General features: G+C 47.5%; 1 protein-coding gene across 1 annotated transcript in view; it reads right to left on the reverse strand.

Annotated features, from left to right (window-relative positions):
- Positions 1–25900, reverse strand: part of polr1b (RNA polymerase I subunit B) — a 47485-nt gene extending 21585 nt beyond the window's left edge. Inside the window, exons 1-7 of the mRNA XM_038799097.1 lie at positions 25676–25900; positions 18319–18486; positions 15625–15771; positions 14634–14766; positions 10497–10633; positions 3519–3742; positions 2005–2176 (exon numbers count right to left, since the gene is read on the reverse strand). Of these exons, the coding sequence (XP_038655025.1) occupies positions 2005–2176; positions 3519–3742; positions 10497–10633; positions 14634–14766; positions 15625–15771; positions 18319–18486; positions 25676–25864 (1170 nt within the window). The 5' untranslated portion in view covers positions 25865–25900. The remainder of the gene's footprint in view (positions 1–2004; positions 2177–3518; positions 3743–10496; positions 10634–14633; positions 14767–15624; positions 15772–18318; positions 18487–25675) is intronic.
- Positions 25901–27470: the final 1570 nt, after the last annotated feature.

The following is a 27470-nucleotide window of genomic DNA, read 5'->3' on the forward strand; positions in this document are numbered from 1 at the left end:
CGAACAAATGTGAGGTAATGCATTTTGGAAGGTCTAATGCAGGTAGGGAATATACAGTGAATGGTAGAATCCTCACGAGTATTGACAGTCAGAGAGATCTAGCTGTATAGGTCCACAGGTCACTGAAAGGGGCAACACAAGTAGAGAAGGTACTCAAGAAGGCATACTGCTTGCTTGCCTTCATTGGCCGGGGCATTGAGTATAAAAATTGGCAAGTCATGTTGTAGCTGTATAGAACGTTACTTAGACGACACTTGGAGTATAGTGTTCAATTCTGGTCGCCACACTACTAGAAGGATGTGGAGGCTTTAGCGAGGGTGCAGAAGAGATTTACCAGGATGTTGGCTGGTATGGAGGGCATTAGCAATGAGGCGAGGTTGAATAAACTCTGTTTGTTCTCACTGGAACAACGGAGGTTTATTGGGCGACTGATAGAGGTCTACAAAATTATGAAGGGTATAGACAGAGTGGATAGTCAGAGGCTTTTTCCCAGGGTAGAAGGGTCAATTACTAGGGGGCGTAGGTTTAAGGTGCAAGGGGCAAGGTTCAGAGAAGATGTACGAGAAAGGTTTTTTTTTTTACACAGAGGGTAGTGGGTGCCTGGAACTCGCTGCCAGAGGAGGGGGTGGAAGCAGGGACGATAGTGACGTTTAAGGGGAATCTTGACAAATACATGAATAGGATGGGAATAGAGGGATACGGACCCCGAAAGTGCAGAAGATTTTAGTTTAGACGGGCAGCACTGTTGTGGAGGGCCGAAGGGCCTGTTCCTGTGCTGTATTTTTCTTTGTTCTTTACGTGCAGGGTAGGTCGTTTGGCCACCCTAAATTGCCCCTCAATTGGAAATATTTTAAATAATTAAACATTGCTGTCATTTGGGTTTGACAATATGGCCAATTAACAATGAACAGCAATTCTACTAAGATTTCTGCCAAACCTGGTTGTCTGGTGCAAAACATAATGGTGGTGGTGAACATGCACTCAGAACAAGTAAAAAACATAGCAACATACCAGTGGGAACTTGTTATTGCCAAAAATGTATTACTACAGTTCTGGGGCGATTGACAGCAGAATTCCTTTGACAGAACCTCCAAACCTGCGGTCACTACCACCTAAAGGGGCATTGGCGGCAGATGCATGGAAACACCACCTCCAAAGTGACACATCATTCTGACTTGATCCTATATCAGCATTCCTTCACTGTCATAGGTCAAAATCCTGGAAATATCCCGACAGCACAGTGGGAGTTTATAGAATCATAGGACGTTTATGGCAGAGAGCAATAATGTGGCCAATCGTAACTGCACTAGCCTATGTTCCTACAACACAGGGTGGCACGGTAGCACAGTTGCTTCACAGCTCCAGGGTCCCAGGTTTGATTCCCCGCTGGGTCACTGTCTGTGCAGAGTTCTCCCCGTGTTTGCCTGGGTTTCCTCCGGGTGCTCCGGTTTCCGCCCACAGTCCAAAGATGTGCAGGTTAGGTGGATTGGCCATGCTAAATTGCCCTTAGTTTCCAAAAAGGTTAAGTGGGATTACTGGGTTACAGGGCTAGGGTGGATGTGTGGGCTTAGATAGGGTGATCTTTCCATGGGCCTGTTCAGACTCGATGGGCCAAATGGCCTCATTCTATAAATTCTATGGTACAAGGACTGCAGTAGTTCAAGGCAGCAGCTCACCACTTCCTTCTCAATGACAATTAGGGATGGACAATAAATGCTGGCATAGCCAGCAATGCCAACAGCCATGAATAATCTTTTATAAACTGCTACAATACACTGCATGTGTATATTGATAAAAAAAGATTGTTCTTAGATACAAATGGAAAAAAGTGTCACATTCTATCCCATCCAGTTGCTAAAAAGTTAATTTTTTCAATTATTGCAAAAGCAAAATTAGGAAGAATGGTTTCAGTTACACGTGTGGGTTTTAGGTGGCATTTGCAAATACAACCTCCATTGGTTATATCAATATCAGCCCAATCGGGTTATCAGGCAGTAGACCAACCTTCAAAAACATCAAGTAGAGCTGTCCAGGAGCCAACACTTCATGATTTATCAAGCTATCTGGATTCTCTTCTTGGCATTCATCCTTGGCAAATGCAAACAGCTTCCGGGTCATCAAGCAGAGTAAGTAAAACTTCTCCACGTTCGATTTCAGATGTACGCAGAGGCACTGACTGCAGATGAACAAAAAGAGACCACAATCCTTTACACAAAATATTAACTGTAGCAAAAGGCAGACCAATAAAAATCATCAGCTGTGTATCTTGTTCTTTATTACAAAAAATTTTATTGGAAAAGTAGATAACTGGGAAGATAGTCAATTATTTTCCAATCACCATACACCTTTGGCAGAAATAATGTACTTTAGCTCTTGTTTCACAGAGGAGGCAGATAAGGAGATCATCGAACCACCAGGATATTGAACAGCTGGGGAAGATTATTATTCAAATAGGAATGGTACCAAACAAGTCACTCTATGGTAACTTGAGACTACAAAGACAGTAATATATATATATTATATATATATATATATATAAAAAAACAAAGTTTAACAATAACGTGATAACACAAGCTCTAATAAAACAGGTCTTCATACAAGTCACTTCACGCAGATTGCAAAAGCCGGCCCAAAGCTCGCAAATGCTCAGAACCCTCATCAGATAGCAGTAAAAATAAATGGTAACAGTAAGGTAAAGTCACCATAGTCCCAGATGATCATGGGCTGCTTTTCCCTTTGAGGAGGAGAGCTGACTGGCGGTGACTTAACCTGGGGATCACCACACCTCAGGTGAGTGGCAAGGTTGAGAATGCGTGGCCTTCATGAATAACCTCCTATGTAAAACAATTACGTAGGAGAAAGAACACTCTGTAACACCATCTTAAGACAAATTCCCTTAATTGCTCTGTAGCGAAAATTTGACCAGATGAAGAAGAGTGGAAATGTAAAACTCCCTTTCCAAACAAGAGAGAAGGATAAGACCATGATGAGATCAGCAAGGAATGACGGAGCAGACTCGATGGGCCAAATGCCCAAGTCTGCTCCTGTGTCATATGAACTTCATAGATTATCATAGAATTTTCAGTGCAGAAGGAGGCCATTCAGCCCATCAAGTCTGCACCGGCCCTTGGGAAAAAGCACCCTACTTAAGCCCCACACCTCCACCCTATCCCCTTTATCCCTGTAACTCAACTTAACCTTTTTTAGACACCAAGGGCAATTTAGCATGGTCAATCCACCTAACCTGCAAATCTTTGGACTGTGGGAGGAAACCGGAGCACCCAGAGGAAACCCACGCAGACACGGGGAGAATGTGCAAACTCCACACAGACAGTGACCCAAGCTTGGAATCGAACCTGGGACCCTGGAGCTGTGAAACAACTGTGCTAACCACTATGCTATCATGCTACCCTTATGTGGATTCCTGCCTCTCTTCCAGGCATTAGTTTAATTTGGTTCACCAGTGTGGCTCCAGGACTGGACATGTAAAAACATTTACATAAAAGAGCGTTGCTTACTCAAACAGAAATTCTGCAGCTTGCTCATTTGTGTACCACTCTGCGAGATATAGTTTCACACGGAATCGGTCCCCCAGGTAATTCAGCACCTGCTTCTTTGTGGTGCATCCTTCCATCATCACCATTCTCAACATCTGTGCCACACAACTCTTGAAGAAGGAGTTGTCCTCTTTTCCTTTAATCAGCTCATGGTAAATCTGGTAGTCTGTGAATTCAACCATCGCCTGCAAATGGATAGAAACTACTCAGTGAGGACAAAATAAACAATTAATACTGGAAGCCCATAGGAGATCTGACAGCTTCTAGTCAGAGACTAGCCAGAATATTGTTTCAAGTGGAGAACAATAAAAGAAAGCTGTTACAGGATTGACCACAGTCAAGGTAAATGAGCCCAACAGATTTTTTTTCAGCATTATGTATTATGTCACGAATAAAGACAATGTATATTTGAAAATTCAAATTGATTTCTTCTGTATTTTGGGGTCCCTTGGAACTTCATTATTCAAAAAGGGAGGGAGACAGAAAGCTGGAAACTACAGGCCAGTAGCTTAACATCTATCATAGGGAAAACGTTGGAAGCTATTATTAAATAAGTTATAGCAAGGCATTTGGATAAGCTCACGGTAATCAGGCAGTCAATATGATTTTGTGTTCGGGAAATCACGCTTACCAACTTATTGGGAGTTTTTATGAAGAGGTAACATGTGCTGTGGGTGAAGGGGAATAGGTTGATGTACTGTATTTAGATTTTCAGAAGGCATTTGATAAAATGCCACATCAAAGATTATTGTGGAAAATAAAAGCTCATGCTATTTTTTTTTGTAAATTTAAAGTGCCCAATACTTTTTTTCCCAATTAAGGTGCAATTTAGCGTGGCCAATCTACTCACCCTGCCCATTTTTGGGTTGTGGGGGTGAGACCCACGCTGAATGTGTAAACTCCACACAGTGAACCAAGGCCGCGATTGAACCAGGGCCCTCAGCGCCGTAAGACAGCAGTGCTAACCACTGCACCACCGTACATCCCTCTGGGGGTAACATATTGTCATGGATTGAAGATTGACTGGCTAATAGGAAGCAGAGTGGGCATAGATGGGTCTTTTTTCAGGTTGGCAAGATGTCATGAGTGGTGACAGGGATCAGTGCTGGGACCTCAACTCTTTACAATTTATATAAATGTCTTGCAGGAAGGGATTGAAGGGATAGTTGCCAGGTTTGCAGATGACACAAAGATAGGTAGGAAAGTAAGTTGTGAAGAGGACATAAGGAGGCTACAAAGGAATACAGATAGGTTAAGTGTATGGGCAAAGATCTGACAAATGGAGTATTATGTGGGAAAATGTGAAATTGTCCATTTTGGCAGGTTAGAGGTCAATGTTTAAATATAAGGGGTCACCCATTTAAAACAGAGAAAAATATATTCACTCAGAGGGTCGTGAGTCTTTTGAACTCCCCCTGAAAAGGTGTTGGAAGCAGAGTCTTTAAATATTTTTAAGGCAAAGGTGGATAGATTGATGGTAAACAAGATGGTGATAGGTTATCAGGGTAGGTGGAATGCAGATTTGAGTTTACTATCAGATCAGCCATGATAATATTAAATGGCCAAGCAGGTTCAAGGGGCCGAACGGCCTACTGCAGCTCCAAGTTCTAATATTTCAACATCTTCCTCCCTCTCTTTTTCTCCATTTTATTTCTGTTTCTGTTCCACTTTAGGCTCTACCCATCACCAACTATGGAGCAAGCCATGGACCTGCAAATAAAGCCCCTGGTAGTGGCTTTCTAGAAATGGCACCCGCACGATTAGAATAGTTTCCATTTACACTTTCACGGACAGTTTCCCACAATGTCATTATAGATAGCCAATGCAAAATAACTTCTACAAATCATAGTTCTTACAGCACAAGGTGGTGCAGGTTGGTACATCACACCTGTGTCATCACTTTGTTAGAGCTCCTTAATTAGTCCCACTCTCATTCCTCGTAGCCCTACAAATGTTTCCATTTCAAGTATATGTACAACTGCAGTTAATATTGAATCTGCTTCCACCATCTTTTTTTTTTAGCCGGTGTGTTCCGAATATCAACAATTCGCTGCATGAAAATAACATTCCGATCACCCCAAGTCTGTTAAACAATCATCTTTGGTTATTTAGCCCAACATCCATTGTCCCGACTATCCAACCTTGATTGCTCAACCACAACGACTTGTATTTATATAGCACATTCAACACTGCTGAAAAAACATTTTGTCAAAGCTTGCCGTCTTGCACTCATCAGGATATTCCACAAGAGTACCAATCCGAGGAAGACAACAAATTTATACTGTGTGAGGGTAGAGTGCTGATTGGTTGGCAAATGAACTGACTAGTTTTGCCATGGACAATGCACCTGTTAAAAAGGGCCTTTGACAAAGTCCCTCATGGCAGACTGGTATAAAAGGTGAAGTCACACGGGATCAGGAGTGGGCTGGCAAGATGGATACAGAACTGGCTAGGTCATAGAAGGCAGAGCGTAGCAATGGAAGGGTGCGTTTCTGATTGGAGAGCTGTGGCTAGTGGTGTTCTGCAGGGATCAGTGCTGGGACCCTTGCTGTTCGTAGTATATATAAATGATTTGGAGGAAAATGTAACTGGTCTGAATAGTAAGTTTGCAGCGACACAAAGGTTGGTGGAATTGCGGATAGCGATGAGGACTGTCAGGAGGATACAGCCGGATTTAGATTGTTTGGAGACTTGGGCGGGGAGATGGCAGATGGGGTTTAATCTGGACAAATGTGAGATAATGCATTTTGGAAGGTCTAATGCAGGTAGCGAATATACAGTGAACGGTAGAACCCTCAAGAGTATTGACAGTCAGAGAGATCTGGGTGTACAGGTCCACAGGTCACTGAAAGGGGCAACATAGATGGAGAAGGTAGTCAAGAAGGCATACAGCATGCTTGCCTTCATTGGCCGGTGCATTGAGTATAAAAATTGGCAAGTCATGTTGCAGCTGTATAGAACCTTAGTTAGGCCACACTTGGAGTATAGTGTTCGATTCTGGTAGCCACATTACCAGAAGGGTGTAGAGGCTTTAGAGAGGGTGCAGAAGAGATTTACCAGGATGTTGCCTGGTATGGAGAGCATTAGCTAAGAGGAGAGGTTGAATAAACTCAGTTTGTAGAGGGTAGTGGGTGCCTGGAACTCGCTGCCAGAGGTGGTGGAAGCAGGGACGATAGTGACGTTTAAGGGACATCTTGGCAAATACATGAATAGATTGGGAATAGAGGGATACGGACCCCGGAAGTGCAGAAGATTTTAGTTTAGTCTGGCAGCATGGTCGGCACAGGCTTGGAGGGCCAAGGTCCTGTGCTGTACATTTCTTTGTTCTTTTGTTCTTTGTTAATGGTGACGGAGTTAGCTGCAGAGCATTGTTTGAAGTTTAAACCAGGCTGCCGGATTCTGATAGTCAATAACGACTCGGTAAATGGTTGTCACATTTTTTTTTAGATGAAAAGTGTTCTTTCTGCCTGCAAAGAACAGGGCCCTGTGTATTAATACATGTAGCTTCCAGTATCACTGCGAGCCCGACTGACAATCTTAAATTGGTTGTCCGCAGAATTGAGCATTATTTAGCAAATGTGCCCAACATTCACACTGAATGGTGGGATACTGTGTTCTGAATTTTGTAAACACAGGCTGGGTACGTACCTTGCCTGTTTCAAAAGGTGGGAGGGACATGCTACTTGAGACAATCCACCAGTCTTTGGGATGTACAGCCTACATACCTACATTACATTGGCAGTGAAATTCATACACCACATTCCTCATTTCTGCGATAGGCTAAATGCCCTTTTGGCTTTACGGCAACATCCTGTTAGTGGCGAATACCAGTCATGTTGCCACTGCATAGCAGCAGCGTAAAACAGCTAGCTACGCCTTTTGCTCAAATCTTTGAGATACCTTGCCCTTCCAGGGTAATGAGAGGCTTACTGGGCACTTTTCAGGGCCAAACGTGACGGCCATATGCCCATTCATGAATTTGCGCGATATACAACACAAAACGATCTGACCAGCGTAGGATTCCTTTGATAACAACATAAGAACTAGGAGCAGGAGTAGGCCATCTGGCCCTTCGAGCCTGCTCTGCTATTCAATGAGATCATGGCATATCTTTTGTGGACTCAGCTCCACTTTCCCGTCTAAATGCCATAACCCTTTATTCTTCAAAAAACTATTTATCTTTTTCCTGAAAACATTTAATGGAGCCTCAACTGCTTCACTGGGCAGGGAATTCGATAGATTCACAATACTTTGGGTGAAGAAGTTCCTCCTAAGAAAAGTAAGTTCAGATGCACCCCATTTCAACCTAGATGTCTTTAATGTAATAAAGTATCCAAAGCCACTTCAGGGGAGTGTTATGAAGCAAAATTAGAAATAGAGCCACATGAGATCAAATTAGGGCAATGGACAAAAACTAGATAATTTTTAAGGATAGTCTAAAAGGAAGAAATAGAGAGGTGACTGAGAAGGGGACAAGGTAATCTACTCCAATGCCCTCTACAAAAGGCAACAGGAAGCAATAGAATCAATCACATCAAAGAACAAACAAAGAAAAGTACAGCACAAGAACAGGCCCTTCGGCCCTCCAAGCCTGCGCCGACCATGCTGCCACACTAAACTAAAATCTACACTTCCGGAGTCCGTATCCCTCTTTCCCCATAATATTCATGTATTTGTCAAGATGCCCCTTAAATTTCACTATTGTCCCTCTTCCACCACCTCCTCCGGCTGCGAGTTCCAGGCACCCACAACCCTCTATGTAAAAAACATGCCTGGTACATCTCCTCTAAACCTTGCCCCTCGTACCTTAAACCTATGCCCCCTAGTAACTGACCCCTCTACCCTGGGAAAAAGTCTCTGACTATCCTCTGTGTCTATCCCCTCATAATTTTGTAGACCTCTATCAGGTCGTCCCTCAACCTCCATCGTGAAAGTGAGAACAAACCAAGTTTATTCAACCTCCCATCATAGCTAATGCCCTTCATACCAGGCAACATCCTGGTAAATCTCTTCTGCACCCTCTCTAAAGCCTCCACATCCTTCTGGTAGTGTGGCGACCAGAATTGAACACTATACTCCAAGTGTGGCCTAACTAAGGTTCTGTACAGCTGCAACATGACTTGCCAATTTTCATACTCAATGCCCTGGCCAATGAAGGCAAGCATGCCGTATGCCTTTTTGACTACCTTCTCCACCTGTGTTGCCCCTTTCAGTGGCCTGTGGACCTGTACACCTAGATCTCTTTGACTGCCAATACTCTTGAGGGTTCTACCATTCACTGTATATTCCCTACCTGTATTAGACCTTCCAAAATGCATTACCTCACATTTCTCCGGATTAAACTCCATCTGCCATTTCTCCGCCCACCCAAGTTTCCAAACAATCTAAATCCTGCTGTATCCTCTAACAGTCCTCATCGCTATCTGCAATTCCACCAACCTTTGTGTCGTCCGCACACTCACTAATCAGACCAGTTACATTTTCCTCCATACCATTTATATATACTACAAATAGCAACGGTCCCAGCATTGATCCATGCGGAACACCACTAGTCACAGCCCTCCAATCTGAAAAGCACCCTTCCATTGCTACTCTCTGCCTTCTGTGATCTAGCCAGTTCTGTATCCATCTTGCTAGCTCACCTCTGATCCCATGTGACTTCACCAATTTGTACCAGTCTGCCATGAGGGACCTTGTCAAAGGCCGTACTGAAGACCATATAGACAACATCTACTGCCCTCCCTGCATCAATCATCTTTGTGAACTCCTCGAAAAACACTTATCAAGTTAGTGAGATACGACCTCCCCTTCACAAAACCATGCTGCCTCTCGCTAATATGTCTACTTGCTTCCAAATGGGAGTAGATCCTGTCTCAAAGAATTCTCTCCAGTAATTGCCCTACCACTGACGAAAGGCTCACCGGCCTGTAGTTCCCTGGATTATCCTTGCTACACTTCTTAAACAAAGGAACAACATTGGCTATTCTCCAGTCCTCCGGGACATCACCTGAAGACAGCGAGGATCCAAAGATATTTGTCAAGGCCTCAGCAATTTCCTCTCTTGCCTCCTTCAGTATTCTCAGGTAGAAATTGTCAGGCCCTGTTCGGGGAGGCCGAAGTTAGGAGAGTGATGGAATTATCTCCTCTGCCTGGATGAGTGCAGCTGCAACAACGCTGAAGGAATTCAGGAAATAACAGCCTGCTTAGTCAGTACCCCATCCACTACTTAAACATTCACTCTCCTCCACCATCATCTCACAGTGGCAGCTGTGTCTATATACAAGACACACTGCAACAACTCACCCCGGATCCTCCAACAGTACCTTCCAAACCTGTAGCCTCTACCAGCTTTAGTCGAATTAGCTGGACAGCTAGATCATGATGTGGAGCGAGGCCAATAGGACAAGTTCAATTTCTGCACTGACTGAGGTTATTCATAAAGGACCACCGCCTCCACCTTCTCAACCTTGCCCCTCGCCTGAGGGGTGGTGATCCTCAGGTTAAATTACCACCAGTCAGCTCTCCCCAGGGGGAAAGTAGCCTATGGTCATCCGGGACCATGGTGACTTTACTTTACCAGCTAGAAGGACAAGGCTGCAGACACATGGGAACACCACACCTGCAAGTTTCCATCCAAGCCACTCATGATCCTGAGTTGAAACTATACCTCTGTTCCTTCACTATTGCTGGAACACCCTTCCTTTCCAGCACTGTTAAATGCATCCACACCACATTCAATTCAGCAATTCATCACCACCTTCCCAAGGACATTTAGAGTCAAATGCTGATTTTGCTAGTGTCACTCACATCCCATGCAAGAATCAAAAAAATAGACTTTGGACGACAAGATTTAATCCGAAAACACCTCTCTCAAAAGGATTCAGTCTTCTTTATTTTTAACCCCTAACTCCCTGTAGCCAATGCAGAATTCCATCTCACCTTAAGTGCAAAGCAAAGTGGTATAAAGAAGAGCTCCTTCTGGTAGATGAAGTTGACCATTACGGTGCCATTGTCCAGATAGTGGAGGTTCATGTTAATAGCAGTGTGCTCATCCTTTACACAGTGCATGCTTATACCTGGTCGGAGAAAACACAACACAGCTTACATCGTTTTCAAAACTTGGGCCCAACATCTACATGAAACGTCACTTTGTTGCAAGTTAATTGTTTTCCCCCTTTCAAATCTTGCAATATCATGAATGAGGAATGTAGCATGGCAACCCAATGCCATGCTTCTTCTCAATAACATCTGACATCTCAATAGCACCTACCCTTGGAAAGCGCACCCCACTTAAGCCCACGCCTCTACCCTATGCCCGTAACCCCGCCTAACATTTTTGGAGACTAAGGGCAATTTATCATGGCCAATCCACCTAACCTGCACAACTTTGGACTGTGGGGAAAAGAACGTAAAACCCGGAGGAAACCCACGCAGACACGGGGAGAACGTGCGGACTCCACATAGACAGTGATCCAAGCCGGGGATCGAACCTGGGACCCTGGAGCTGTGAAGCAACTGTGCGTACCACTGTGCTACCGTGCTGCCCGTGAATTAAACAGGTGACTGTAACAACTTCCAAAGAATGCTAAACCAGAGAACCAAATATCATGGCCCAAGTTTAAAAAATGGGTAGCACGATAGCACAGTGGTTAGCACTGTTGCTTCAAAGCGCCGGGGACCCGAGTTCGATTCCCGGCTTGGGTCACTGTCTGTGTGGAGTCTGCACGTTCTCACCGTGTCTGCGTGGGTTTCCTCCAGGTGCTCCGGTTTCCTCCCACAAGTCCCGAAAGACGTGCAGGTTAGGTGGATTGGACATTCTGAATTCTCCCTCGCCGTATTGTGGCGACTAGGGGATTTTCACAGTAACTTCATTGCAGTGTTAATGTAAGCCTACCTGTAATACTAATAAAGATTATTATATAAAAAAAAATTATGGTCCTCCTTGAAAAATGACAACTTAAATACTATTGTCAATTTCATCATTAGTTCTTCTGTTTTTTTTCTCAATGGCAGGCATAGAATGCTTGCATCTATATGAAATGAGTAATAATCCTTGATGCAAGTTAGGATCGTAGGCAACAGAGTTTTGGATGAGTTGAAGTTTCCAAAGGCAAATCGAAGGCTGATCAAGACAGCACGAATAGTTAACTGTGGAAGTGCCAAAGGCAAGAATAAGAAGTAGATGGACGGAGGCAGAGCGCGGGGGGCGGGGCGGGAGAGAGAGAGAGAGAGAGAGAGAGAGAGAGAGAGAGATAGATAGATGGATAGATAGAGAGAGAGAGAGAGAAACAATGTTTATAGAGGCCTTTGTCACAGAGGGCATGGGGTCAGACACTCAATTCAGGATTGATAATGATGCTGAAATTGTGAACAGTGGTTCAGCCTGAAACAGCAGCCAGGGAGCGGAGCAAAGCTTCTGCCAAATGTTCCCAGAGAACTAGGTATGGACAATAAATATCAATCTTATGAACAACATGCACATCCAGAAACAAAATTTTGAAATTAAAAATAATATTGCAGCATCCCTACCACTGTATGAGCCAATATCAGCCAGAAATAAATGATGGGATCCTCCTTGCACGTTTTGGTCAGTGAATGAATGGATACATTTTGCAAATAATTGAGGTAACTGGGCTATCTACTTTATTACAAAATTGCTGCAGGCAAGATCACATTCACGATCAAGAGTTTTAAACGATGTGCTGGGCTATAGTTACATTAAAATCAATACCAATGCAGCAATGTTGAAAACCACTTTAGTATCCTTCAGTTGCAGCTCTGCTGAAGTAGGAACTGTTGGTGCAGAAACAACAGACCACATATGAATAATGTTGGGCATGAATGAGGATCAGCGAGGAACTAAAAAGGAATCATCACTTCAAGGCAGGAGGAGGAAAGCTGGAGGTGGATAAAAGGGTGGGGAACGTTGCCATTGATTGGGACTCACATGGACTTGAGGTGATATGGCTTTGAGAATCAAATGAGTGGAGGGTTCAGAAAGAAATCTTCCATGACCAATTGCTAGCATTGTTGCACATAAGAGTAAAACCTAACATAGTAAGCAACATTTCCCATCAATAATAATCATGTTTAAAAGAACAAAAAAAAATGAACAAAGAAAAGTTCACAGAATCATTGAATTTACAGTGCAGAAGGAGGCCATTTGCACCAGCCCTTGGAAAGAGCACCCGACTTAAGCCCACACCTCCACCCTATCCCCATAACCCAGTAACCCCACCTAACCTTTTTGGGCACCAAGGGCAATTTAGCATGGCCAATCCACCTAACCTGCACATCTTTGAACTGTGGAAGGAAACCTAAGCAGACATGGGGAGAACGTACAGACTCAGCACAGACAGTGACCCAAGCTGGGAATCGAACCTGGGACCCTGGAGCTGTGAAGCAACGGTGCTAACCATTGTGCTACGGTGCCGCTCCCTTACAGTACAGGAACAGGCCCTTTGGCCCTCTAAGCCTTTGCCGGTCATGATGTCCTAACTTTAAAAAAAACTCTGCCCTTACTCGGTCCGTATCCCTCTATTTCCTCACTATTCATGTATCCATCCAGATGCCTCTTAAAATCTTGCTAATGTGCCTGCTTCCACCACATCCTCTGGCAGCGCGTTCCAGGCACCCACCACTCTCTGCGTGAAAAACATTCCCTGCACATCTCCCTTAAACTTTCCCCCTCTCACCTTGAACCCGCGCCCCCTTGCAATTGACACTTGCACCCTCGGAAAAAGCCCCTGACTATCCACCCTGTCTCTCATTATTTTGTAGACCTCTATCAGGTCTCCCCTCAGCCTCCATCTTTCCAGTGAAAATAATCCTAGTTTATTCAACCTCTCCCCACTGCCAAAGTTTCCACGTCCTTCTGATAATGTGCTGACCAGAACTGCAGGCAATACTCCAAATGCGGCCTAACCAAGGTTTTATACAGCTGAAACATGATTTCCCAACCCCTGTACTCAATGCCCCGGCTGATGAAGGCAAACATGTCATATGCCTTCTTAATCACCTTGGCCACGTGTTGCCACCGTTAGGGAACTGTGAACCTGCGCTCCTAGATCCTTCTGTATGTTAATGTTCCTGAGGGTTCTGCCATTTACAGTATAATTCATACCTAGATTTGATCCTCCAAAATGCATCACCTCACATTTGTCCGGATTAAACTCCATCTGCCATTTCTGTGTCCAAGTCTCCAATCTATCTATATCCTGTTGTATCCTCTGACAATCCTCGGCACTATCAGCAACTCCGCCAATCTTCGTGTCATCCGCAAACTTACTAATCAGACCACCCACATTTTCCTCCAGATCATTTATACATACCACAAACAACAGAGGTCTCAGCACTGATCCCTGCGGAACAACACTAGTACAGATCTCCATTCTGAAAAACACCCTTTCAACACTACGCTCTGTCTTCTACAACCAAGCCAGTTCTGTATCCACCTAGCCAATGTGATTTTAGTTATTGTACCAATCTGCCATGTGGGACCTTGTCAAACACTTTACTAAAGCCCATATAAACTTCCATAGCCCTTCCATCATCAATTTTCTTTGTCACCTCTTCAAATACTCAATCAAGTTGGTGAGACATGATCTTCCCTGTGCAAAACATGCTGCCTATTCACTAACTAGTCCATTTTCTCACCTCCACAACCTAAAGATGCGCAGGGTAGGTGGATTGTCCACGCTAAATTGCCCCTTAACATGCATATATCTTGTCCCTCAGTATCTTTTCCAAAAGCTTCCTAACCACTGATGTCAGCCTTACCGGACTATAATTTGCTGGATTATCCCTGCTTCCTTTCTTAAAGGAAGGAATAACATTGGCTATTCTCCAGCCCTCTGGAACCTTGCCTGTAGTCAAAGGGGATGTGAAGATATCTGTTAAGGCCCAGCTATTTCTCCCCTTGCCTCCCACATTAACCTGGGATGAATCCCATCTGGTCCCGGGGACTTGTGCAACTTAGTGCAATTTAGAATACTCAATGTTTCCTCCTTTGATAAATGACGTTAAAGTGGCGCTCAGTCATCAAGCTTTGAATTCATTTTTTAAAATTACAATTACCGTATTGTGTATAGTTAGGGCCTCTGGTCTTCCACTTTGGTCTCACCATAGCAATAGGAAAATTTCGGCGTGGCATGATCAACATCCGAATGATTTTCTCTATCCCATTTATTATGAAGTATCCTCCCATTTCCTGTTGAAAAGAGGATAAAAATTAATTAATTTCCATTATCACTTCTCTAAAATCTCAGTATGTCAAGTCGATTATAATTTTTAACTACAACGGATCCAGTTACATTTCTGGTCAACGGTAACCCCCCCCCAGGTTATATTTTAGCGATGATTATTATTAGTGGAATGTTGATGAATAGGAAGTTAGACTTTGTGCTATCTGCACCAGTACTGGGTCAATTTCCTGAGTTCACTCTTTGCAATAAAATTTTATTGAAAATAATCAGCTTCCCACCGCATTTACAATGTCATTAACACGGCGACCATGGTAATTAAGGTTTGTGCTCTGCAATATAAGGGTTCCTGTTAGGGCCGCATGGTGGCACAGTGGTCAACACTACTGCCTCTTCGGCCCCACAACCCAAAGATGTGCAAGGTAGGTGGATTGAACATGCTAAAGTGTCCCTTAATTGGAAAAAATGAATTGGGTACTCTAAATTTATTTTTTTTAAAACACTGCTGCCTCACAGCACCGAGGACCCAGTTTCGATCCCGGCCCCCGGCCACTGTCCATGTGGAGTTTGCACATTCTTCCTGTGTCTGCATGAGTCTCGCCCCCACAACCCAAAGATGTGTAGGGTAGGTGGATTGGCCACGCTAAATTGCCCCTTAATTGGAAAGAAAAAATAATTGGCTACCCTAAATTTATTTTTAAAAATAAAAATTTAAAAATTATAAATTGTTCCCGCAGAGATGTATGACATAGAAGGTTTCCCCTCTGCCTTCTCCTCATGTGATGCCCAAATTCTCCCCCACCCTCCGAAGATAGAATATCACACCGGGAGAAAAGGAAAGCAGGCCACAGTTGTTCATTCATTACCTCAGATTCTTCATGGTGTTTAATGAGATCTTCAGGAGAGAGGCGGTATAGGTTGCAGAGTTTTGATTTTACCATAACAGGGATCAGACCAAGGCCTTGTTTAATAATCCCCTTTGGTTCGCCATTCACTGACCAGCCAATCTCTGCCTAAAAAAGTGGGAAAAGAAAGTTAAAGAATTGCTGTTTGCTTAGATGTAAAACGCTCGGAACTTTGGTCTGTCCCTTTTTTAAGCTGAAAAATGCACCATCAGCTATCAAACAGGATACAGGTGTAACGCTTCAATAACATATGGCAGAACAGATATAACAGATCCATTTAAATCATACTAAACTCAGGTCATGCCATGTGTCCTGTTTACATCAGAGGCGCCAGTAATGCTGAATGACATTGACTGATTGGGTATCAAAAGTACTCAGTCATTTTATTCAAAGACAATTCAGGATTAGAATCACGGATCACAAGTGTTCTTGGATTAAGTTTAAGGTATTTGAGGGGACATCATCTAGTATCCATTCCTGATTACTACTGCCTAATACTGGAGAGTACACAAATAAAACGTCAGCTAAAGACAACAATGGTGAAACAGCTGAGAACAGAGATGAATAGCTTACAAATGCTCATTGATAGGCATGACACATGAAGAATGGCCACTTGGGTAAAGTAGCAGAGGACACTCTGTGAACAACACCACATACTTACCTGATGGCCTGTACCCAAGGGTATTAAAGGAGGTGGCAGCAGAGATATTGGATGCATTGGTTATATTTCCAAATTCCCTGGATTCTGGAACGGTCCCGGTGGTATGGAAACACGCTAATGTGACGCCCCTATTCAAAAAGGGAGATTGGCAAAAAGTAGAAAACTATAGACTGGTTAGCTTGATCTCTGGTGGGGAAGTTGCTGGAATCAATCATTAAGAAGATGACTGAATATTTGGAAAGACAAAGCTCAATCCACCATTGTCAGCATGGTTTTATTTTTTTTAAGTTTTTTTTATAAATCTAGAGTACCCAATTCATTTATTCCAATTAAGGGGCAATTTAGCGTGGCCAATCCACCTAGTCTACATATCTTTGGGTTGTGGGGGCGAAACCCACGCAAACACGGGGAGAATGTGCAAACTCCACACGGACAGTGACCCAGAGCCGGGATCGAAACTGGGACCTCGGCGCTGGTGAGGCAGCAGTGCTAACCATTGCGCTACCGTGCTGCCCTTCAGCATTGTTTTATGAAGGGTAAGTCATGCTTGTTTGAGTTCCTGGAGGACGTAACCAGCAAGGAGGATGAAATGAAAATCACTGATTGTCACAAGTAGGCTTCAAATGAGTTACTGTGAAAAGCCTAGTCGCCACATTCCGGCGCCTGTTCGGGGAGGCTCGTACGGGAATGGAACCGTGCTGCTGGCCTGCTTTAAAAGCCAGCTATTTAGCCCTGTGCTATAAGGGGGAAACCTGTGGATGTGGTATTTCTAGACTTCCAGAAGGCATTTGACAAGCTGCCACATAAATGACTGATCCAGAAGGTAAAATTACAGGGGACTGGGGGTAGAGTACTAGATTGGATTGAGTCAATGTATTCTACATTTATTTTTTGAAAACTTTAAAAGTATGATGTGGAGATGCCGGCGTTGGACTGGGGTGAGCACAGTAATAAGTCTTACAACACCAGGTTAAAGTCCAACAGATTTGTTTCGAATCACTAGCTTTCGGAGCACTGCTCCTTCCTCAGGTGAATGAAGAGGTGGGTTCCAGAAACATATGTATAGACAAAGTCAAAGATTAATGGAATCAAAGTTAAGGAACGCTTCAGCAGTCAAGGGCATTCAGCTTTGATCTTCGGGTAAGCGTTCTCCAAGACGACCTTTAGGACGCGCGACAAAGTGCAAGACTTCTGACTTAAAAAGTATGAGTAGAGTTTGAACAGTTTGGGCTTAAACTCGCTGGTGTTTAGAACGATGAGAGGGTATATGATTCAGGCATATAAAATACTAAAAGGGATTGATAAAGTAAACGTAGACCAAATGTTCCCCCTTATGGGGCAATCAAGAACGAGAGGTCACAGATGTAGGTTAAAAGGCGACAGATTTAAAACTGAGATGAGGAGGAACTACTTCTCGCAGAGGGTGGTGAATCTATGAAACTCGTTGTCCTAAAGTGCGGTGGAGTCTGAATCATTACATGGTTTCAAGAAGGAGATAGATAGGATATATTTCTGACAAACAATGGTTAAAAGGATATGGGAAACAGGCAGGAAGGTGGATTTGTGACCAGGAAGAGGTCCTAATTCTTATGTTCCTATACGGGTCAGTGTTTTCAGACAGCATAGCATTTATGGAGCTGGATGAGTAAACCTAGTGGTCAAGTTTTTAATCCTACATTGGTGAAATGTGGGCTGCCACTAGGAAGATAAACAAGAACCTGCCAGAGTGTTAGTAAAAGCCCAATTAGTTCAGTGATGTTCCTCTACCCACTCTGGCCTACAGTCCAAAATCGCCTAGTCTATTTTTTAATGGCTTCAGGGAAAATGGAGTTGCCAGCATCATAAGAACCTTTTGTTAAACTGGCTTGAAAGCAGGAAGATCAGATAGTTGACTTAACTCTGGATGCAAATCCAGTTGCATGTCAACTTGCATCCCTGTGGGATCATCTCAAGCAGACTCATGGATAGAATTTTCAGATCATTGTTTTACTTACAGTTAACTTGCCCTTGTAAGTACTTCGCCGTCCTCTACACTCCGCTGGGTAGACTCTCAGGTCACTGCAGATGCTGCCTTTTGGCACCATGGGAGGACTAATGGAAGCATCCACAAACGACAGGCTGATCCGCTCATTTCTATAATTGAACTCCAATGGAGGAATAGCCTATAGTGAACATATTTAAATCAAATAAGGCATTAAGAGGTTACAGTGTATATCACAGAGCAGATATTGTCAAACTCGGGGGCGCAACCTGCGGGTGGGTGTCGGGAGGGTCACGGAGCCGTTCGTCGCGGCACCCCCGATCACGCAAAAGCCGCAGCAGTCGGCTTTTAATAATGCCAGCTACGAGCGGCCTTAAAAATGGCCAGGAACAGATTTTTTTTTTTAAAACTTTGGCCGCACTGCACATGCGTGCCTGATTATCGGTGCGCAAAACTATGCGCATGATCACTGATGATCGGGCACGCATGCGCAGTGCGGCAGCATTTGTTTTCATATGGTCGCAGCCTTTTTTTTCAAGTTCGGGGGGCCAAAGGGACCCGAAACCATTTCCTCCATCTTTGTCAGCAACAAACAAGGTCAAAGAAAATGGTGGGTCGCGCAGGTCAGCCGGCGTGGGTCGCGAAGGTCAGCCGGCGTGGGTCGCGAAGTTTGGCCGGTTGGTAAAAAATGGGTCCCCAGGAAAAAAGTTTGAAAAACACTGATCTAGAATGCCATTTCAGAAACAAAAACAGAAAATACTGGACAACGGCAGCAGATCTGACAACATCTGTGGAGAGAGAAGGGAGCTAATGTTTCGAATCTGGGCTAAGAAGGGCGCTGATAGTGGCACAAGAGATTAGAATGTGGTAATGGCAGAACAAAGATAAGCAGTGTGTCAAAGGACAACTAGGAACAGAGAACAGATGGCCTAAAGTGGACCACAGTGGGTGGTAAACCACGGGAACAAAGACATGTCAGCAGCACCGTTTTGGGAAGTGGCATCATCAGAACAGATGCAACGGAGAAGAAACTGGGAGAATGGGATGGAGTCCCATGGAACAAGGATGTGGGGGTGTGAAGAGCTACAGTCGAGGTAGCTGTGGGAATTGGTGGGTTTGTAATGGTCTCTTAATGTGCCACTATCAGCACACTTCTTATCCCTGATCATGCCATTTACATTCCCTTTGTCTTTCTGTCCACATCATCTCTGTCACCCAACGCTGGCCCTCTATCCAGCCCCACTGCTCCATCCTGCAGACCTGCTGAGATTGTCCAGTATTTTCTGTTTATGAATTAGATTCCAGCATCTGCCGTAATTTGCTTTTATTGCCATTTTAGAAAGTAGTTCTTGACAGCTAGCTCCGTGGAAACGGCATTAACTTGAATTTCTATAGCATCTTTAACACAGTAAGACATCCTAAGGTGTTCTGCAAAAGCATTATCAAACCAAAGTTAACACTGAGCCAATAGAGAGATATTAGGGCAGATGGCCAAAGGCTTGGGCAAAGAGGTAGGTTTCAAGGATCATTTTAAAGGAGCAAAAATGGTGAGAGGCAGAGAGATTTAGGGTGGAAACTCCAGAGCTTAAGGCCTAGGCAACTGAAGGTATAGCAACCAATGGTGCAGTGATTAAAATCAGGGATGGACAAGAGGCAAGAATTATTCTAGTCCATGTCCCTGCCCGGCGCCAAGCTCCTGCCTCGATCCTTCTTTCAAAAGGCATCACGGCAAATACATGGATAGGATGGGTATGGCACGAGGAAGTGCTGAGGATTTTGGTCACGGGTGGTATCATGACCGGTGGAGGTTAGGGAGGGCCGAAGAGCCTGTTCCTGAGCTGTATTGTTCTTTGGTCATGTCCCTGCCTGGCCAATGCATCTGCACTGAATCCAGGTTCCTGCCCGGAATCCAGGCCCCTGCCTGGCACCTGGCCCCAGACCCTGAATCCAGGCTCCTGCCCCAGCACCATGCCACGGCTCCTATCGGCCCCAGGTTCCTGCCCCAAATCCAGGCTCCTGCCCCAGCCCCACGCCCCTGCCACGGCTCCAGGCCTCTGCCACGGCTCCAGGCCTCTGCCCCAACCCCCGAATCCAGGCTCCTAATAAAAATCTAATAATAATCTTTATTGTCACAAGTAGGCTTACATTAACGCTGCAATGAAGTTACTGTGAAAATCCCCTAGTCGCCACATTCCGGGTACACAGAGGGAGAAATCAGAATGTCAAAATTACCTAACATTGGATTGGATTTGTTTAGTCACGTGTACCGAGGTACAGTGAAAAGTATTTTTCTGCGAGCAGCTCAACAGATCCTTAAGTACATGGGAAGAAAAGAAAATACATAATGGGGCAACACAAGGTACACAATCCGGCGTCGGATGAAGCATACAGGGTGCAGTATTAATGAAGTCAGTCATAAGAGGGTCATCTAGGAGTCTGGTGACAGTGGGGAAGAAGCTGTTTTTGAGTTTGTTTGTGCGTGTTCTCAGACTTCTGTATCTCTTGCCCGATGGAAGAAGTTGGAAGAGTGAGTAAGCCGGGTGGGAGGGGTTTTTGATTATGCTGCCTGCTATCCCCAGGCAGTGGGAGGTGTAAATGGAGTCAATGGATGGGGGCAGGTTTGTGTGATGGACTGGCCTGTGTTCATGACTCTCTGAAGTTTCTTGCAGTCCTGGGCCGAGCAGTTGCCATACCAGGCTGTGATGCAGCCCGATAGGATGCTTTCTATAGTACATCTGTAATAGTTGGTACGGGTTAATGTGGACATGCCGAATTTCCTTAGTTTCCTGAGGAAGTATAGGCTTTCTTGGTCGTAGCGTCGACGTGGGTGGACCAGGACAGATTTTTGGAGATGTGCACCCCTAGGAATTTGAAACTGATAACCATCTCCACCTCGGCCCCGTTGATGCTGACAGGGGTGTGTACAGTACTTTGCTTCCTGAAGTCAATGACCAGCTCTTTAGTTTTGCTGGCATTGAGGGAGAGATTGTTGTCGCTGCACCCTTCCACGAGGTTCTCTATCTCCCTCCTGTATTCTGACTCGTCGTTATTGAAGATCCGGCCCACTATGGTCAAATCGTCAGCAAACCTGTAGATGGAGTTGGAACCAAATTTTGCCATGCAGTCGTGTGTGTACAGGGAGTAGAGTAGGGGGTTAAGTACGCAGCCATGCGGGGCCCCCGTATTGAGGACTATTGTGGAGGAGGTGTTGTTCATTCTCACTGATTGTGGTCTGTTCGTTAGAAAATCGAGGAGCCAAGTCCTAGGTTTTGGAGCTTTGATATGTACTTGGCTGGGATTATGGTGTTAAAAGCGGACCTGTAGTCAATAATTAGGAGTCTGATGTAGGAGTCCTTGTTGTCGAGATGCTCTAGGGATGAGTGTAGGGCCAGGGAAATGGCGTCTGCTGTGGACCGGTTGCAACGGTATGCGAATTGCAGTGGATCAAAGTGTTCTGGGAGTACGGACGTGATTCGCTTCATGATCAACCTCTCGAAGCACTTCATTACGACTAAAGTCAGGGCCACCGGACGGTAGTCATTGAAGCACGTTGCCTGGTTCTTCTTTGGCACCGGTATGATGGTGGTCTTCTTGAAGCAGGTGGGGACCTCGGAGTGGAGCAGGGACAGGTTAAAGATGTCCGCAAACACCTCTGCCAGCTGGTCCGTGCAGGCTCTAAGTGCACGACCAGGGATCCCGTCCGGGCCCATCACCTTCTGAGGGTTCACTTTCAAGAAGTCCGATCTGACTTCGGAAGCTGTGATGGTGGGTATGGGTGAGTTATGGGCTGCTGGGGCACTCGACAGCGGATTGTTGGTTACCTGCTCGAACCGAGCATAGAATGCATTGAGTTCATCGGGGAGGGGTGCACTGCTACCAGAGATACTGCTCTGCTTTGCTTTGTAGCCCGTTATGTTGTTTAGTCCTTGCCACAATCGCCGAGAGTCTGTCTGTGACTCTAGCTTGGTTTGATATTCTCTCTTGGCATCTCGGATGGCTTTGCGGAGGTCGTACCTAGATTTCTTGTATAGGTCAGGGTCGTCTGCCTTGAACGCCTCAGATCTGTCCTTCAGTAGGGAGTCAATCTCGCGATTGAGCCATGGTTTCCGGTTGGGGAATGTACGTACTGCTTTCTTTGGCACGCAGTCGTCCACACATTTGCTGATGAAGTCTGTGACGGTGATGGCATACTCATTTAAGCTGGTCGCTGAATTCTTAAATATGAACCAGTCCACTGTCTCTAAGCAGTCATGCAAGAGCTCTTCTGTTTCCTTGGACCAGCACTGCACAACCTTCTTAGCTGGATTCTCCCGCTTGCGTTTCTGCTTGTATGCCGGGAGAAGGAGCACCGTCTTATGGTCTGATTTCCCAAAGTGCGGTCGGGGGATGGAACTGTAGACGCCCTTGATTTTTGAGTAGGACTGGTCAAAAGTGTTGTCGCCTGTGGTGGGACAGGAGATGTGCTGGTGGGATTTTGGCAGTACACGCTCTTGCCCCATAACAGCACTTCTTTTGGGATTTATGGGAGGCAACCGGAGCACCCGGAGGAAACCTATGCAGACATGTGTAGACTCCACAAACAGTGATCCAAGCCAGGAACCTTGGACCCTGGCGCTGTGAAGCAACAGTGCTAAACAACGGACTGCCCCGAATCCACGCTCCTGCCCTGCCCCAGTCCAGAATCTAGGTCCCAGCCCCCTGTCCAGAATCCAGGTTCCCCTGTCCCCTGCCCCGTATCCAGGCTCCTGCCCAGAATTCTGCCCCCTGCCCTGTATCCAGAATTCTGCCCCCTGCCCTGTATCCAGGCTCCTGGCCCCTGCCCAGAATCCTGCCTCCTGCCCCAAATCCACGCTCCTGTCCCCAGCCCCGTATCCAGGCTCCTGTCCCCAGCCCCGTATCCAGGCTCCTGCCCAGGTTCCTACTCCAGCACCTCGTCCAGGCCCTGTCCCAGCTCCAGGCTCAAGTTCCTGCTCCTGCCCCGAATCCGGCCTCCAGCCCCGAATCCGGCCTCCAGCCCCGAATCCAGGCTCCTGCCTCCTGCCCAGGTTCCTACTCCAGCACCTCGTCCAGGCCCTGTCCCAGCTCTAGGCTCCAGTTCCAGCCCCTTGCCCTCACCTCCAGCCCCGTATCCAGCCTCCAGCCCCGTATCCAGCCTCCAGCCCCGAATCCAGCCTCCAGCCCCGAATCCAGGGTCCTGCCCCGATTCCAGGCTGCTGTCCCCTACCCCAACCCTCTATCCAGGTTCCTGCTCCTGCACCTCCTCCAGCCCCTGTCCCAGCTATAGACTCCAGTTCCTGCTCCAGCCTCCTGCTCCCTGTCCCAGCTCCTGCCCTGTATCCAGGCTCCAGCCCCGAATCCAGGCTCCTATCCCCAGCCCCAGCCCCGAATCCAGGCTCCTATCCCCAGCCCCAGCCCCGAATCCACGCTCCTATCCCCAGCCCCGAATCCAGGCTCCTGTCCCCAGCCCCAGCCCCGAATCCAGGCTCCTGTCCCCAGCCCCAGCCCCGAATCCAGGCTCCTGTCCCCAGCCCCAGCTCCATCCCCGAATCCAGGCTCCTGTCCCCAGCCCCAGGCCCGAATCCAGGCTCCTGCCCCCTGCCCAGGTTCCTGCCCCAGCGGCTCCAGCCCCTGCCCCAGCTCTCAGCCCCAGCCCCGAATCCACGCTCCTATCCCCAGCCCCAGTCCCGAATCCAGGCTCCTGTCCCCAGCCCCAGCTCCAGGCTCCTGCCCCCTGCCCAGGTTCCTGCCCCAGCCCCAGCCCCGAATCCAGGCTCCTGCCCCCTGCCCAGGTTCCTGCCCCAGCGGCTCCAGCCCCTGCCCCAGGTCTCAGCCCCAGCCCCGAATCCAGGCTCCTGTCCCCAGCCCCGAATCCAGGCTCCTGTCCCCAGCCCCGAATCCAGCCTCCTGTCCCCAGCCCCAGCCCCGAATCCAGGCTCCTGTCCCCAGCCCCAGCTCCGAATCCAGGCTCCTATCCCCAGCCCCATCCCCGAATCCAGGCTCCTATCCCCAGCTCCATCCCCGAATCCAGGCTCCTGTCCCCAGCTCCAGCCCCGAATCCAGGTTCCTGTCCCCAGCCCCAGCTCCAGCCCCGAATCCAGGCTCCCGCCCCGAATCCAGGCTCCTGCCCCCTGCCCAGGTTCCTGCCCCAGCGGCTCCAGCCCCTGCCCCATCTCTCGGCTCCAGCCCCGAATCCAGGCTCCTGTCCCCAGCCCCAGCCCCAGCCCCGAATCCAGGCTCCTATCCCCAGCCCCAGCCCCGAATCCAGGCTCCTATCCCCAGCCCCGAATCCAGGCTCCTGTCCCCAGCCCCAGCCCCGAATCCAGGCTCCTGTCCCCAGCCCCAGCTCCAGCCCCGAATCCAGGCTCCTGTCCCCAGCCCCAGCCCCGAATCCAGGCTCCTGCCCCCTGCCCAGGTTCCTGCCCCATCTCTCGGCTCCAGCCCCGAATCCAGGCTCCTGTCCCCAGCCCCAGCTCCATCCCCGAATCCAGGCTCCTGTCCCCAGCCCCAGGCCCGAATCCAGGCTCCTGCCCCCTGCCCAGGTTCCTGCCCTAGCGGCTCCAGCCCCTGCCCCAGCTCTCAGCCCCAGCCCCGAATCCACGCTCCTATCCCCAGCCCCAGTCCCGAATCCAGGCTCCTGTCCCCAGCCCCAGCTCCAGGCTCCTGCCCCCTGCCCAGGTTCCTGCCCCAGCCCCGAATCCAGGCTCCTGCCCCCTGCCCAGGTTCCTGCCCCAGCGGCTCCAGCCCCTGCCCCAGGTCTCAGCCCCAGCCCCGAATCCAGGCTCCTGTCCCCAGCCCCGAATCCAGGCTCCTGTCCCCAGCCCCGAATCCAGGCTCCTGTCCCCAGCCCCAGCCCCGAATCCAGGCTCCTGTCCCCAGCCCCAGCCCCGAATCCAGGCTCCTGTCCCCAGCTCCATCCCCGAATCCAGGCTCCTGTCCCCAGCTCCAGCCCCGAATCCAGGTTCCTGTCCCCAGCCCCAGCTCCAGCCCCGAATCCAGGCTCCTATCCCCAGCCCCGAATCCAGGCTCCTGTCCCCAGCCCCAGCCCCGAATCCAGGCTCCTGTCCCCAGCCCCAGCCCCGAATCCAGGCTCCTATCCCCAGCCCCGAATCCAGGCTCCTATCCCCAGCCCCGAATCCAGGCTCCTATCCCCAGCCCCGAATCCAGGCTCCTGTCCCCAGCCCCAGCCCCGAATCCAGGCTCCTGTCCCCAGCCCCAGCTCCAGCCCCGAATCCAGGCTCCTGTCCCCAGCCCCAGCCCCGAATCCAGGCTCCTGCCCCCTGCCCAGGTTCCTGCCCCAGCTCTCGGCTCCAGCCCCGTATCCAGGCTCCTGTCCCCAGCCCCTGGTGCACGTGCTCCGGGCCCGCACTCACCTGCACGGCTCGCGCCAGCCCTTCGCTCACCGCCTGGTCGAACGAGTCCACATGAGCTCTGACCAGCTCCTGCAGGGCCTGGTGCTGCTTCGGCGCCACTCTCTGGGCCCTCAGCGCCGGATCGGTCAGGTTCTTCAGGCTCGGCTGAAGCCGTTCCTCACCGCACAAACTCCCCCATTTGCCAGCCATGTCCAACACGGCCTGAGGAACCGGAGGGGAACCGCTGCACAGCGACAATAGTTCCGCTTCAGGCTGGCTCAGTGCAAACCAGAGAGGGGAGTGCATCAATTTGAAGCTTACTCAGATTCAGTTTATGGGTTGTTTTCATATATATATATTCCAAAACTTACCATGATAACATGTTTGTGTATATAAATATATAAGATTATTTGGAAGAAAAACGGCCGAATAATTTACATTTTGAATAGTTAGGTTAGAAAATATGCAGCTTGTTCTGTGCATCACTTTTAAATAAGCAGATTCATATCTGTAAAACAGGTTTGTGACCTGTTCCATTCCTTTTGATGGTATTAAAAAATTCAGACCCCCATAAACGGTAGCACAGTGGTTAGCACTGTTGCTTCACAGTGCCCGGGTCCCAGTTCGATTCCCGGTTTGGGTCACTGTCTGTGCGGAGTCGGCACGTTCTCCCCGTGTCTGCGTGGGTTTCCTCCGGGTGCGCCGGTTTCCTCCCAAAAGTCCCGAAAAACGTGCTGTTAGGTGAATTGGACATTTTGAATTCTCCCTCTGTGTACCCGAACAGGTGCCGGAATATGGTGACTAGGGGCTTTTCACAGTAACAAAGAACAAGAAGAACAAATAAAATGACAGCACAGGAACAGGCCCTTCGGCCCTCCCAGCCTGTGCCGATCCAGATCCTTTATCTAAACCTGTCGCCTATTTTCCAAGGATCTACTTCCCACTGTTCCCCGCCCGTTCATATATCTGTCTAGACGCATCTTAAATGATGCTATCGTGCCCGCCTGTACCAACTCTGCTGGCAAAGCGTTCCAGGCACCCACCACCCTCTGCGTAAAAAACTTTCTACGCACATCTCCTTTAAACTTTCCCTGTTGCTATCCACCCTGTCCATACCTCTCATAATTTTGTAGACCTTAATCAGGTCCCCCCTCAACCTCTGTCTTTCCAACGAAAACCACCCTAATCTACTCCACCTTTCTTCATAGCTAGCACCCTCCATACCAGGCAACATCCTGGTGAACCTCCTCTGCACCCTCTCTAAAGCATCCACATCCTTCTGGTAATGTGGCGACCAGAACTGCACGCAGTATTCCAAATGTGGCCTAACCAAAGTCCTATACAACTGTAACATGACCTGCCGACTCTTGTACTCAATACCCCATCCGATGAAGGCAAGCATGCTGTTTGCCTTCTTGACCACTCTATCAACCTGCGTTGCCACCTTCAGGGTACAATGGACCTGAACTCCCAGATCTCTCTGTACATCAATTTTCCCCAGGACTCTTCCATTGACCATATAGTCCACTCTTGAATTAGATCTTCCAAAATGCATCACCTCGCATTTGCCTGGATTGAACTCCATCTGCCATTTCTCTGCCCAGCTCTCCAATCTATCTACATTTTGCTGTATTCTCTGACAGTCCTCCTCGCTATCTGCAACTCCACCAATCTTAGTATCATCTGCAAAATTGCTAATCAGACCACCTATACCTTCGTCCAGATCATTTATGTACATCATTGAAGTTATGTAACTTCATTGCAGTGTTAACGTAAGCCTACTTGTGACACTAATAATGATTATTATTATATGGAC

Source organism: Scyliorhinus canicula, chromosome 6 (assembly GCF_902713615.1).
Source record: "Scyliorhinus canicula chromosome 6, sScyCan1.1, whole genome shotgun sequence".
NCBI classification, from domain to species: domain Eukaryota; kingdom Metazoa; phylum Chordata; class Chondrichthyes; order Carcharhiniformes; family Scyliorhinidae; genus Scyliorhinus; species Scyliorhinus canicula.